The sequence below is a fragment of the Citrus clementina genome, unplaced genomic scaffold (genome assembly GCF_000493195.1).
Source record: "Citrus clementina cultivar Clemenules unplaced genomic scaffold, Citrus_clementina_v1.0 scaffold_2, whole genome shotgun sequence".
Taxonomy (NCBI): Eukaryota; Viridiplantae; Streptophyta; class Magnoliopsida; order Sapindales; family Rutaceae; genus Citrus; species Citrus x clementina.
Window position 1 is genome coordinate 15,025,898 of NW_006262688.1, and position 14,858 is coordinate 15,040,755.

Sequence of the window (14,858 nt, forward strand, 5' to 3'; positions counted from 1 at the left end):
ATGTCCTCAATAACGATAATGTTTAAGGTAAGTCTTTAAGTGATGCACGTTATAGTTTATCAATTATTGATCTCTTACTATTTCTCAAGTGAACTTTAATCACGAGCATTTATTTACTAAGGGAGAATTTGATCTTGAACTTACGGTGACCAATTGTTTTATTTTTATTTTCTTAAGTTCCTCATTTGTTTTGTTACCTATGTGTAGGTTATTGGCATGGTCTATCCAGCTTTTACCCATGCTATTTGAAGGCTAGAAAGTTAGTTAGTTATGTTTTGACTATAAGAATGTTAAAGGGGGAGATTGGTAGAGTTTTTATTATCAGCTGTCAATAATATTGTAATTTATGTATTCCTTGCATTAGGGATTTGTCTAGTTTTTTTTCTTATTAGATTAAATTATGTGGAATGTTAGAGAATATTTTTTTGGAGGCATAAAGAAGCTAATTGGCACATACATAAGGATTACATATCAAAGAGCTCCAAATAAAGGTGATTTCTATATGGGTAAGTATTTATGAAATATTGAACTTTTAAGAAAGTATATCCTAGTACTCCTCTACTGGTGTTTTAGGAAACATTATACCTATATAAAGGGAAGTATACCACACATTGAAGAATGAAGCAGACATATTGTATTTTATATCAGAGAAGTAGCCAATGTAAAGAACAAGAAGAAACTTATTTAGTCTTCAAGTTTTCTTCACATCAAGTCTTTCATTAGACATTCTATATGATTACTTTGGTTTCGTCAAGATGAAAGCGTCGTTTGTTGTGTTGAAGGGATTTCAAGATAGTAGCAAACATAATTGAAGACAAGTGTTGCTCACTACGCTAGGTCAATTGAGTTAGATTTAACATGGTGGCAAGAGTTAGAGAGAGTCTAAAATTGTGTAAGATTCCAATAGGTTGCAATTGTTTCATCACTTAGTGGATTGTGGCCTTGGCCTTTCTAGATGTGGGAGTGAGATCCAAACCACGTAAAAATTCTATGCGTGCTTTACTTTATATAATTTACTTTTTGTATCATATTTGATTGATCTAGGGTGAGTGAACAATAATATGAACAATGCTATGAATAATGACAATAAGTAGCAACTTTTATACAGTATGGTAAAAATAGTAATTGTGAACAGTAGTGACTCGTTTATGGCATTATATGAACAACGAATGTGAATATTGAATCACAAACAATATCACATAAACAATAATCTATGAACAATAATTTCATTATTAATTATTAGGATTATTAATTTTCTAAGGTTTTTATTTGCCTACTCTTATTATTTTTAACAGCAGAAATATATTAAGCAAGCCGAGGTACTTGCCCTTTGACAACCAATAGCGATATGCACACAACACTTAGCACACCATTTAGCACCGAATGGTGCGTTTTGAAGTAAATATAAATTGGTATTGTAGCTTCAAAATGGTAAAACACACACGCTGTTGACAAACGCATAAACTCTCTCGCTCTCTCCCTCCGTAAGCTTTGTACTGATAGCTTTAATTCATGAAAAAATTGTCCACTTATTATAATGAACTTCAATCTATTAATTTTAATCCATTCATTGATGGCGTATATGACTGACAACGAGACCGGAGCGCGGTGAACAGTGGCTGGTCATATTTGTGAATGGAGCATGAGGGAGAGAGCGAAAGAGAGATTTGTGGCGTGAGGGAGAAAGCGATAGAGCAGATGTGTCGCGTGAGGGAGAGAGCAGCATTAGAGCAGGGCTGTGCCGTGAGGGAGAGGGCGAGAGAGCAGAACTGTACTTTGAGGGAGAGAGACAGAGCAGGAAAGCACGTGTGTGTGTTGACCATGCGTGTGCCATTTTGAAGCTACAGTGACTTATTTATCGTTAGTTTGAAACGCACCGTTCGGTGCTGAATGATGTGCTAACTGTTGTATGAATGCCATTTTCGTTTTATTAATGGCATTTGGCGAGAATGCCAAAACACATAATAACATTTTTGTGCTTGCCACGAAAGACCGTAAACATTTTTGCAAATTGAAATAATATCACTTTTTGTTTCATGCGACATTTTTTATTTTATAATTAAAAACAATATACCTAAAATCAAATACACTTTATCTAAAATAATTTCTTTTCACTTTACTTATAATCAAGCACATTTTTTAAACTAAATTATGGAGACAAAAAATGAAAAAACAAGTATACCAAATCAAATACCGTTTTATTAATTAATATGATTAGACGATTAATTAGAATGTCAAAGAGAGAAGGCACATGGTAAATATTGTAGCAACATGAAATTTGGTTATATTGTAGCTAAAGAAAAGAACTTTACTTCAAATTATATAATCCTTGAAAAGAACAAAATAATGTAATTACTCAAACCCTCAACATATTAATCCAAAGTCCAAACAGAAGATACTAGGTCTAGCCAATAAAGCTACCCAAAACCAGAGTCACTCCAACACAAAATCCCAAAACCAAGCCAATATTACAACCCAAACCCGATGAACCCGAACTTGTCGGAGCCGGTGCTGGAGCACCGAAATCTGATGGAATATCACTAGGCTCCGGTGGCTGCATAGGACTTGGTGACTCTACTGGAGGTGGTACCGAAGAACGAGGAGATGCAGGTGATGTCGGGGGAGAAGATGCAGACGGCAGTGGAGAAGAAGCAGGCGGCGTACAAGAAACCGGACAAGGAGACGGAGGAGCTTCATGGTGTTGGGATTTGTTTCTCACAGCCATAACTACAACAATGAGCTTTTGGCCTTTGTTGCAGTTATCAGCATTGCCGCTGATGAAAAAATAAGGACCTGAGTGATCAAAACTGAAAACTGACTCGCCGTCAGTTAAAGATTGTACCGGTTTCTTGTTGTTGCATGAAAAATAATCGTCCTTCGTTACCACCAACACCGAGTCCGATCCTTTCTTGTACTTAAAATCTGCAAAGAATTAATATTACTATTTTATAACATATTTACAATATTCTTATCCACATTAAGCCAGAATGCGAGTGAGCGCAGCCACAAATGCATACTCATGACCATTCAAGCTGCGGGGCAGGGTATAATATTAATAATATACAAAGAAAATGAATTATATATAAGAGAGAGAGCTAGGGCTTGCTTACAAAGAGTATCGTTAACTTGAAACCGCATTCTCTCAGCCCAGTGATTGTAATTCTCAGATGGTTTCACAACCCATAATCCATTTTTACCACCAACATTGAACTTGTAGGCCTCACACCAGCTAATAATAAAAGTACCCATCCACAAAATCACAAAGAAGCAATTAGTGAAATTTCTCTTCAACTCCATTATTGTAACACAAATTGCTTTTAGGAAATTAAGATAAGGGGAATTGAGATGTGGTGGTGAGGGATTTATAAAGGGAGGTGATGATAAGTTATCGTTGAGAATAGAGCATGCAAAACGCTGAAGAGAAATATGAAGCACGGCTAGCTTGGCTGGATATGGGATGCTAGCTGAATCATTATTATTTATTGTTAATGCAAGATCGACGAGACGTTTCGAAATGAGATACAAAAGCTTTATAATCTTTTCAGCTATCAATAATCTACACGTTGCAACATGTGAGAGACACAACGGTCATTCTTCACAGGTATAGTAATAATAAAAACATAATAACCTTTTAAAACGTGTTCTGATATTGCAGGAAGAACAAAAAAATTCAAGTTCAAATTTTATATTATTTTTAACTCTTATGCACCGTTATATATGTAACTCTTCTTTTTTAATTTTTTATTTCTTTTACCACCAGTACATAACATGTTAATTTGCTCATTGATATTTTTCCATAATTCTTTAAAAGGCAAATTTTTAATCTCTTCATAGGAGTATTAACTTTTGTTATATTTTTAGAGAAAGTATTAGATTTAATAGGATTTTGCCAACTTAAGAAATTTTTTTCAAAATTGGGGAGTTTGTAATTTTGCAATAAATGATTCAATTGAATTAGACTTAATTTTGCAATAAAAAAGTAACTTTCTTAATTTTTAAAATGCTGAATTTCAATTTCAGGTACTATTCATTTTGTCTCTTAATCAAGTTATTTTTCATTTTTCTGCTGATATTTTAATATTTACAGTCAATTGTAGCATTACTTAAATTTATAGTATGTAGATCATAATTCATAAATTAGTTTGCAGTTGGAGTAAACTCAGAAATGTTAAAAAAATAATAATAAAAACAAAAAGAGTAGAAATAGGTTGTCATCTTGAGTAACAATAAATAAAGAATTCCAGCTTATACAAAGTCTTTCTTTAAAAATATGAAACGAATAAAATAACTATTAAAATGGTTCAAAATTTTCTAATACTGTCATTGACTAGCTAGATCAATTGTTTCTTGTGTGGCAACTTCAAACACCAAATCCTTAAAAGCAATTATATTAGTTTTGTATGGTGTTGCCCAGCCTTCTGCACATGGTTCATGATATTTGATCCAACTATTCGCAATAAGAGGAATAGGTGAAGCTGGAAGCATGAACACCTGGAAAAAAAAAAAAGGTCATAGAAAAGTTAGTCCAATAATTAAGATATTGCAGCATAATTTTAATTTCTAAACTTTTACTTACCTCTATGAAATGATTTCTATTAACAAATCCAATAGCAATGATTTTATGCGAGGAGCGTGATAATGGAATAGATCTAAGTGGAAGGAATGTTAGATTCAGCACATCTGATATATGTAGTAATACCACATTATATTTAGAAGCAATAATATGACAAATTTCAGGCATGGTCATCCAATACTCTCTCCCTGGGTTATTCTCAAAGTATAAAAGTGAATGAAGTACCTCCTCTGCTCTACCAGCATATTCAAAGACTCTTTTATAATCATTAAAGTGACTTTGCAACTCAATAACTAAGTCTTTCCTGACTTGTGCCCAGTTATCTTCACCAATACCTATTAGGTCAGCCACTCCCCGAAAACCACAATTACCATCTGCAACAACATCTCTAAAACCACAAATATAAGGCCTCAAACCAAATGGAAATGAATCAATATAAGAAGCATGCTTTGGTGCATTTGTTTGAGAAACACTCATTTTTCATTGCCTTTTTGGTTTTTTTGTAGTTGTACATGAAGACATAATGTCTGGAGAACGATTATCCTGTGTGGATACTACATACTCAAATCTTGATGGATCTCGGCGAGTAGATTTATCAAGCTTTTGGGAGGGTCGTCCTCGAGTCTTAGCTTTAACAGTTGGCTTAATTAAAAAAGTTGAGGATGGATCAGCTAACTCTTTCAGTTTTCTTTTTATTTATATTTTTCCAAAACCATCTGAATCTTCAAAACGCTTGATAATTATTTCCATTTCAGGGGTACAACTTAACTCTGCTGATTTTTCATAGCTGGTGCAGACAAGGTCTAATTTCCTCCAATGTGAATGTACAGAATCTAAAGGTATTGGTCAACCTTCACGCTTATACTCTGCAATTTCATGAGCACACGGTAGCCCATGAGTGTGTCAAACTACACAACCACATGCTGAAATATCTATACCAATTAAATCAGCTCTTTTTTACTCACTTAGTATCATATCTAATGCATTTCTAGCAACTAATCCCCTTAATTCTTTAAAAACTAAAGGTGTGAAACTATGTTGCACAGTATTCAAACTCTTCTCAAATGATGCCTTAATTTCTGTATGTTGCAACTCTACCAAAGAATGAAGTTTTGTCCATAACGTTACAAAGTTTCCTTGGGATGAACATAGTTGCCTTTTTAATTTTGAATGTGCAGTCTCAGCCCTAAAAATAAACCAACAAAAATTTAAAAAATAAAAAGATATATAAAAAAATGGTGTTGAGTTTAGTTATAAAATCGTTGAAAACTAAATATTGTTTACCTGTTGGTTGTCATATTTCCGAAATGCATAATAAAGTCTGTCCATGCTGCAATAAATTTTTCTTTATACTTATCAAGCCATGTCTGCTTTACATAGACAAGTGCTTTCGGATATCTAGCATAATCACTCTAAAAAATACTTAAGTGTTGTATGTACTCTTGCTCAGTGGCTGAGAACACCAGTACATTCCAGCTGCTGTTAAAGGCTTCCCATCTTTCATTAGTCTCAAATAGCTTCTTACAATTAGCTAACACATTTCTTGAAATATGCCATCTACAAAGTAAATTAGTTGCACTTGGAAATATCTTTTCAATGGCATTCATTAGAGCTAATTCTCTGTCTGTCACAATCACAGTTGGTAACATATCATCTTGCATAATGGTTTTCAATTTTTCTAATGCCCAAATATAGTTATCTTCTCGCTCAGACTCAAGATATGCAAAACCAACATTAAATGTCATTGCAGTCGATGTGACACCAACTATTTCCAACAACGGAAACTTATACTTATTGACTTTATAAGTGCAGTCCATTATCAAAACACTTGGAAAAGCTTTTAACAAATCAAAAGTAAGAGGATGTGCCCAAAATATGTCTTTCACACAATTTGTATCATCATCACTCCGATGCCACTCAATGTAATTATGATCATGCAATTTACTCATAAGATGTTGCATTTGTGACCGTCCGCCCAATTCGCGAACCTTATATTTATACCGAGCATTATAAACCGTCTTCATTGTTGTAACATTAAATGTATCCCTAGTCTTTAAAGTATGTAATATCTCTTTTGGCCGAACATTATTTTTAGACAAATCAACCAATACACTAACCTCTTCATTAGTAAGTCTACCTGCAAATGAGTGGCCCTCAAGATATTGTGCAGAACGATGGTTATGCAATCCACAGATTACTTTTAACACCCAATCTTGATTATTCGCCAACATTTGACCCTTTAATAAAAATGGATAGCCACACTTTTTTGTTCCAATTGCATTCGGTCTTTTCTTCTTTTCCAAGTCGCTATTCTGCTTAAACATGCTGGTACTTCTTTTCGGATATGCACCACTTCTTTCACAAGCAAAAATTATCCTTGGTCTCCTTCTAATCACATTCACGTCAGATCTTTTAATAATAATCACAAGTCCATTTTTTTTCCCAACATCATGCGTCCATTGAATCAACTCTTCTCTACTGGTGAAACCCTATGAATAAGACAATAATATATTAGTTAATGATACAAAGAAAAGAGAATATATGTATGAAAATTTATTTAGTGTTTTACCTCTTCAGTAGTGAATGCAGTAGTGTAATCCATAAAATCTACTTTATTATCAAGAATGGCAATTATGGTAGAACTTTCCTCCTTCACAATCATTGTAAGATATTACATAAGTTAATACAAGACACAAAACTCGAATAATAGCAATTTATTCAGCAATAATCAACCAAACAATTGACATTTGTTAAGGAGATATTTGTTGAATATTGTTCAACGCTCTCCCTGTCATTATAATTCTAAAACAATAAATTAATAGCAAACTTACTTTTTTATTATCATCCTCATCTGTTTGCATGATTATTTTGCTCTAAATTTGAAACTCTTAGAATAGGGTTTAAGAAAGAAAAGAGAGTTTATACCGTATGCTGTATAAAGAATTTAAAACTCTTAAACAAAATATGTCGTATAAGAAATTTTTAAGGGGAAAAATTATTTGATTTTGAGTGGGGGTTTAATTAGAAATTGTCTTATTATGTAATTTTAACAAAGGTTATAATTGTAAAATAACTAAAGGGGTGTTAAGAGGTATTTAGAGGGGTGCCAATAGTCCCACTCATAATGTTTAGACTTTTAGAGTACATAGAATAATGAATAGTAAACATTAGATAAGAGGAACCAATAATTCTTATATAATTTCTTTTCTCTCTTTTATTTATTCTTACTTTCTCCAACATTATATTCTCTTATGTTACATCTCAAAATATTTTCTCTTCTCACATGCAACATCTTCATCTTGTGCTATTTTATCTTTCTGTCTCATCTTCTTCTAATTAAATTAGAAAATAAATATTCCTAATAAATTGGAATCTCACTAAATTAGGGAATTAATAAATTAATCCCTATTACAAGATATGCAATAAATAATTTTCTAATTTAACTAGACTTTCCATAAAATGCCAACTCTATAAATATTGGACTTAACAATCTCCCTGTTTGGCATTCTTGTGGCAAAAGCAATCCAACACAAGTCTTCCATGAAACTTGGCACTAAAATTTGAATCTGAAACAAGCATAAAGACAACAAGGAACTAACCAAAATAATTGGCAATTAGCATGTTAGTTCATGAAAATAAACCAAGGCAAGAATTAAAATAAAATGCTAATGTTATTGATCAATAAATGGAAAGACAACATTAAGCAAAAAATTAAGAGCAATAAAAAGATAAACTCCCTCTAAGAACTAGAATCTAAAAATTAAAAATTCTTGAACAAAAATAAAAACTCTCCCTAGAATTGAAAATACTACTCCCCCTAACTCATTACATTGAGAAATTGAAGACTTGAAACAAATTACTCCCCCTCTTTTGCCAAAAGATTGCAAAAGGGAAGTAGTTTTGCATGCAATTCGGTCAAAGGTGGAAGAGCCATAGTGAAAATTATCTTCACTAGGATCACTTTCCATGGAGTCGCTGTCACTTGAATGCATAGATTTTTCAGGAGGTATTTGTCCAAATTTGGGACCAAAATCCTCATCATCATCAAGTATATGAATTTCATGAGGTCATTCACAACCAAAACAAAGGTAAGGTGTAAAAGTGGGGCGACACTTGGGATTAAAGTTAACATGAGAGCTCTCACCAATGTTAAGCTTAGAAGCCATGGAAGAGGAATATTAAGAACAAGGAAAATAAACAAGAAGAACAAATAAAATCTGGACCAGCCAAAAAAAAGGAGAAAGAAGCCACAAATTTGAATGTAGAACAAGGATCGAAGGGCTGCCTTATATAGAAGAACTCGACTTGTTCAAGTAAGGATTGGAAATCCAACTAACATAAGAAAAGACTTTAATAAAGCAGACTGTATTCCAATTTAATGCACTAACTGTTAAGTAAATAAGAGCACCAGCTCAGCAATGCCATCATTTCCACCCCGGCGTGGGGCACCTCAGCTAAAGGGTACGAGCAAAACACTGACAACGAGTCTTCTACGAGCAAGGGCCAACCAGAAATGGATACCAGCCAGAGGAATGTACCGACCAGAGACAAATACCGAGCAGATACCCATTCCCCAAAGAGCGGGAACACGATCTCACGAAATCACGACAGTTGCGCTATGCCCAGAACCGTCGAGGGAGACACGGTGTCCCATATTTACCCACAATGTAGCAGTTGGAGTCCTATGAGGGGCTGTCACTACTCGAGATAAAGGGGGAATGAAGGGTAAATGGAAACGTGGGACAGTGGCTATAAAAGAGAAAGAAACCAATGAAGAAATAGACAGAAAAATTGAGAGAAAGGAAAACTCTGCCAAATTGAATCCAGACCCTTTTCAATACAAATTGTGAGCCAATTTTAAGCAACTTATTGAATCTAAATTGCATTGTTTCCCCGTAAACACCTAGTGCTAACTTAGGCATCGGAGGGTTTACGCCGGCAAAACCACCAGCGTCTTTGATCCACTTTTGTGAATGCAGGCTTGGTATGAGAAGGAAGGTCAATTCCGACTTCAGTGACCAGAGCGATCGTCAAAGCAAGAAGAAGTTGACATCCTCATTATTGACTATATAAACGTTGGTGTGAAGATCTGGTCGGGCAAAGGACGAGCAGATTTCAGCATCAACACTAACCATCATAGATTTCATTCCATATCAGTAAATAAGCATAAACCGACTCAAACAAGTCAGAAACAAAGAGAAAAATATCAAAAACGAAATCCCATGCATGATACTTGATGAAACAGACATACAGTGCAGAGCAGAGAACTTCAAAAATAAATTGGAAATGAATGAGACAGAATCATAATGCGATCTATATACCGTTGGAAATCTTATTGAATCAGCTTTACATAGGATTTTACATAATCAAATTTGGAGTTATGTAAACAAAGTTATGCCCAAAAGATTGCAACATGCTCAGTTATGACGGGAAAAGCTTGTCAATGCACTTTAAAAAATTTGAGTTTTGCTTAAAAACAAAAATGTGACTCTTAGGACCTAAAAACATATCATTATGAAAAAACATGAGAATGCACATGCATCATAATTTTTTTAAATGCATTAATAATGAAATTGAACAAAAAAATGTCTGAGAATTTTTCACAACAAGCATTAATTCATGTAATCAAGACTCTAATTTCCTCAATTAAGTAAAGATTAGAGAAAGCTTGTGTGTGTGTGCAAACAACTCAATCTAAACATTTTTCCCAAAAATTCATCAATTTTCACAGTCAAGGTCTTAAATATAAAACATAGAGTTGATCAAACTAACCTTATCATCTTGATCTCCAATTTTTGACCATTTTAATTGACAGGCCTGCTCTTTTTTTTTTTTTTGGATAGCAAAGAGCCCCCCCCCCTTTTTTTTTAAATCTATGGTCAGGAGCTTTCACTCTACTCCTTAAGGTAGCCTTCTTCTCATGGTAGTTCGTCTTCTGTCATATTTGTGATATGCAGACTCAGATTACTCAAGGATAGCTTCACTCTTAAGAGTTATAGGTAGTTATTTCTGACCACAGTGTCTGCATATATTTGAGGTCTTATGACAGGATAAGAATCAAGGCAAACAGTCATAACTCAAGTTAAATATTCTCAACAGAGACCATGTCATTCTCAATATCAAAACCTTGAGTCAAAGTAGAGATTGAATTGTCATTCATGTGCTTTTGAAGAAAGGTTAAATAACTCTAATCAAACCTTATTCAAGGCTTTCAAATCTTTAAAAACATAAAAAATTGCTTGTCATCTTAAATACAGAACAAAAAAAAATAATGATTTAAAATTAAAGTGCATGTCCTGTATCTAATGCACAAATGCATGACTTAAAGCTAAAAAAACGTTTCGACTTACATGGAACACACACCTAAAGCTTTCCTTAAGGATTCAAATCGTTTGGAATCTAAAGCTTTTGTGAAAATATCTGCAAGCTGTTTTTCTGTATCAATGTATTCTAAGGACATGGTTTTGCGCTCAACTAAATCTCTAATGAAGTGATGACGAATGTCAATATGCTTAGTCCTAGAGTATTGAGCAGGATTTTTAGAAATATTGATAGCACTCGTATTATCACAAAACACAGTCAAAGTATCATGAACCATACCATGATCTGCAAGCATTTGTTTCATATGCAAACCCAAAAAGTAAGTCAATTCTCTCACAATGCTTATCTCAAATTCCCTTTTCATTTGACTCACGAATTCATGCACATGATAAAAAGAAGTAGAACCAAACACTACATCATCAACATAGATTTGAACAACTAAAATCCTTGAATTAAGTTGCTTAATAAATAGTTTCTATCTACTCCCCCTCGCTTATAGATATTTTCAAGCAAAAATTTGGTCAACCTTTCATACCAAGCTCGAGGAGCCTGTTTTAAAGCATACAAAGCCTTTTTCAATTTAAAAACATGGTTTGGGAAATGGAGATCTTCAAAACCTTTAGGTTGTTCAACATAGGCTTCTTCATTTAAGATGTCATTCAAAAAGGCACTCTTAACATCTATTTGAAATAATTTAAAGTCTATTAAACAAGCAACTGCGAAAAGCAAACGAATAGATTCGAGTCTAACAACAGATGCAAAGGTTTTATCAAAGTCAACCCATGCATACCTAGAGACATCATCTACACACACAAATGCGTACCTTTTTCCAGCCAAACTTTCAATTTGCATTGTTGCTTTATCTTGAATGGCTTTATGTGACAACCTTTGTTGTTTTCCAGATTGACATAAACCACATATTCCAGGTTGTTTCCTTTTAAGCATTGGAACTCCTTTTATAGCACCTGTTTTCACAATTTTAGTCAGTAATCTGAAGTTCAAGTGACCCAACTTTTGATGCCATAATTCTGTGTCATCAAGAGTGGTCTTATGACAAATAATTGAGCTAGTTGATTTATAACAATGATCAGATGATCGATATCCCTCAAAAATGCAATTTCCATCAACATCAAGAATGCGACATTTATTCCTGTCAAAGTTGACAAACAAGTTTTGATCACAAATTTGACTAATGCTGAGTAAATTTGCTTTGAGATCCTCCACATGCAGAACATTGTCAAGTTTTGGAAACTCTTCCACATCTAAAGTTCCATTTCCGAGCACTCGACTCTTCACACCATCAGCAAAAGTTACATTTTCTCGATCAAGTTTTTGATAATTGGTCAAGGCGCTTCTATCACATCTCATGTGTCTAGAACAAGCACTATCAAAGTATCAAAATTCAGTAGTGCAATTTCTCAACGAAATAAAGGAAACATAAGCTTTATAATCAGTCTTCCTCATCCAAGTAGTTCTAGGTTTATTTTCCCTTGTCTCAACCTTAGGTCTAGGTGTCATCCTAGGTTTTCCATGAGAATAATTAAAGAACATAGCCTTTTTCATATATTTAATGAGCTTGAAACAATTAGGTCTTATATGTCCTTTTACATGACAAAAATGACAAGTGGGAATAAACTTATTGTTCTTACCTTGATGAACTGGTGAAGAATGTGCAACAACTTTACCTTTTTGAAGATATGGAAGTTTAAGTATTGGTGGAGAAGCTGTTTGTGAACAAGCTTTAACAAACACACCTTGAGAATTCGAGTCTTTACCATGTTGATATCCAATACCATGATGATCTGAACTAGATTTGCCAAGTTACAAGATATGGTCTAACTTCTGAGTTCCAGAATTCATCATCTTAAGTGACTTTTGGTATTCTCTAATTCTGTCGTCACTGCAAGCAATTGGTTATCTTTTTCAGTAAGTAAAGACTTATAATGAATTACCTCGCTCTCAAGTTTCGCCTTATCATCTAAAAGATTGCATACTTGAGTCATCAATGTTGCATTCTCATTGTAGACTTCTTCCCATTTAGTGAACATCATCTTATAGCTTTCATGAAAAGTTTTCTTGTCATTTATATCAATGTCACTAACGTCACTATCTGAATCATTATTCTTGTTAACATGTTGCATAATCGTGTCAAGACGGGAATCAGTGTCTTCTATGCAAGGAGTTAAGTGCGAGAATTCAGATGTGGATGCATCTCTGATGTTTGATTCTTGTTTACTCCTATTATTATGCACAACAAGTCCTCCAACAAGGTCTTCTTCATCAATGCTATCATTTGAATCATCATTACCCCAAGTGGATTGCATTGCTTTCTTTCTCATGAGAGTGTTAGCACATTGTGCTTGTATGTGCCCTATGCCTCCACATTCTCTGCATTGAATACTCTCAAGCTTGTTAAGATCAAACAATTTAGAATTAGAGTAAAAAGAACCTTCTTGAGTCATTGGAGCCATTGATGTAAAGGTCTTCGTCGGTTTGTTAAAGTTCTTCTTTTTCAACATCTTCTTGAAATTCTTTGCAATAAGTGCAAAAGAATTATCAACGTACACATATGGATCATCATTCTCACTTGGTTTGGCGATGGGAACCTGTGTTTTAGCCTGTAAAACAATACATTTTGCTTCCTCGAAATTCAAATTCAAGTAGTTAGTCTCATAGACCATCAATTTTCCTATAAGTGAACTCCTAGTCATAGCAAATATATCAACATATTCTTCAATGGCCAAAATTTTAGGTTTTCCAAGAGCAAAAAAATCATTAACCATAGCAAGGATTCTAGAATTAAATTCAGATATGGTTTCATGTTTATGCATTTTCAGATTTTCAAAATCAGATGTAAGTTTCTGAAGTTTAGAACGTTTTATCGTATTGTCACCTTCAAAAGTATTTTGGAGTATATCCCAAGCATTTTTGGATGTCTTGCATGTAGAAATTAGTTGGTGCTGAAACACATCAACTCCATTCACAATGGCATTAAGCCCTTTTGAATTATATCCAGATGCATCAAGTTCATTATTAGTCCATTCTATGACTGGCTTGAGAGATTCTACACCATCTTCATCAATTTCTTCACCAAACTCTTTCATCAATAGCTGTCAGATAAATTTCCATCATTTGCTTCCAATAAGCATAATTTGTCCCATCCAGTACCGGTGGACGAGCCAAAACGCTTCCCTCTCTTTGCAAACTCATACCTACAAAATAAATCTAGGTTCCAAGAATCTCACTAAATAAATAGTTAGTGTCCCGCTCTGATACCAATTGTTAGGAATTTAGATCTATCAGAAATAGATATAGGTAATTAAAAACCAAAAAATTAACAACTTAATTTTTTCCGGAAGTACTGTTTACGATTACTGTTCACAATAATTGTTCACCGCGACTGTTCACTATTACTATTTATGAATACTATTCATCAGCATAAAAAATATTAATTTTCAAAAACATAATAAAATGTAGAAAATAAATGACACGGAGATTTTTACGTGGTTCGGATTAACCAACCCTACATCCACGAGACCACGACCAGATGAAAAGTAATTCACTAAGTTGAGATGTTACAACCTATGGATTTACCAAACTTAAGACTCTCACTTACAGTTTATCACCATACAGTTTACTTAACCTTAAACTGAATATGCTTCTCTTGAATAATCGCTATCCCTCTTGATCCACAATCCTTAAGGCACTTCAAAAAGTGATCAATAGCAATTCTTCAATGTCTAGTGATTCCAGATCCACATAGACTTTCCGCAGAGATAAAACAGAAGATAAGAAAACAAATCAATATAAAATGATGTGCCAAATCCGGATTCTCTGGGGAGGAGGTCGAATTTTTCTTCTCTGCTATATGCTCTGTGTTGTGCCCTCTTTAATTGTGAAATACCTCTCTTTATATAGGCACTAGAGTTTCACACCAAAATAGCAAGTCTTAAAAGACTTGAAT

The 14,858-nt window shown here is 33.9% G+C and overlaps 1 protein-coding gene across 1 annotated transcript; it reads right to left on the reverse strand.

Annotated features, from left to right (window-relative positions):
- Positions 1–2,404: 2,404 nt before the first annotated feature.
- Positions 2,405–3,484, reverse strand: LOC18053609 (early nodulin-like protein 2). The gene is made up of 2 exons (XM_006447134.2): positions 3,111–3,484; positions 2,405–2,922 (listed from the first exon to the last, which is right to left on the reverse strand). The coding sequence occupies exons 1-2, from the start codon at positions 3,295–3,297 to the stop codon at positions 2,405–2,407; spliced, it is 705 nt and encodes a 234-aa protein (XP_006447197.1). The 5' UTR covers positions 3,298–3,484.
- Positions 3,485–14,858: the final 11,374 nt, after the last annotated feature.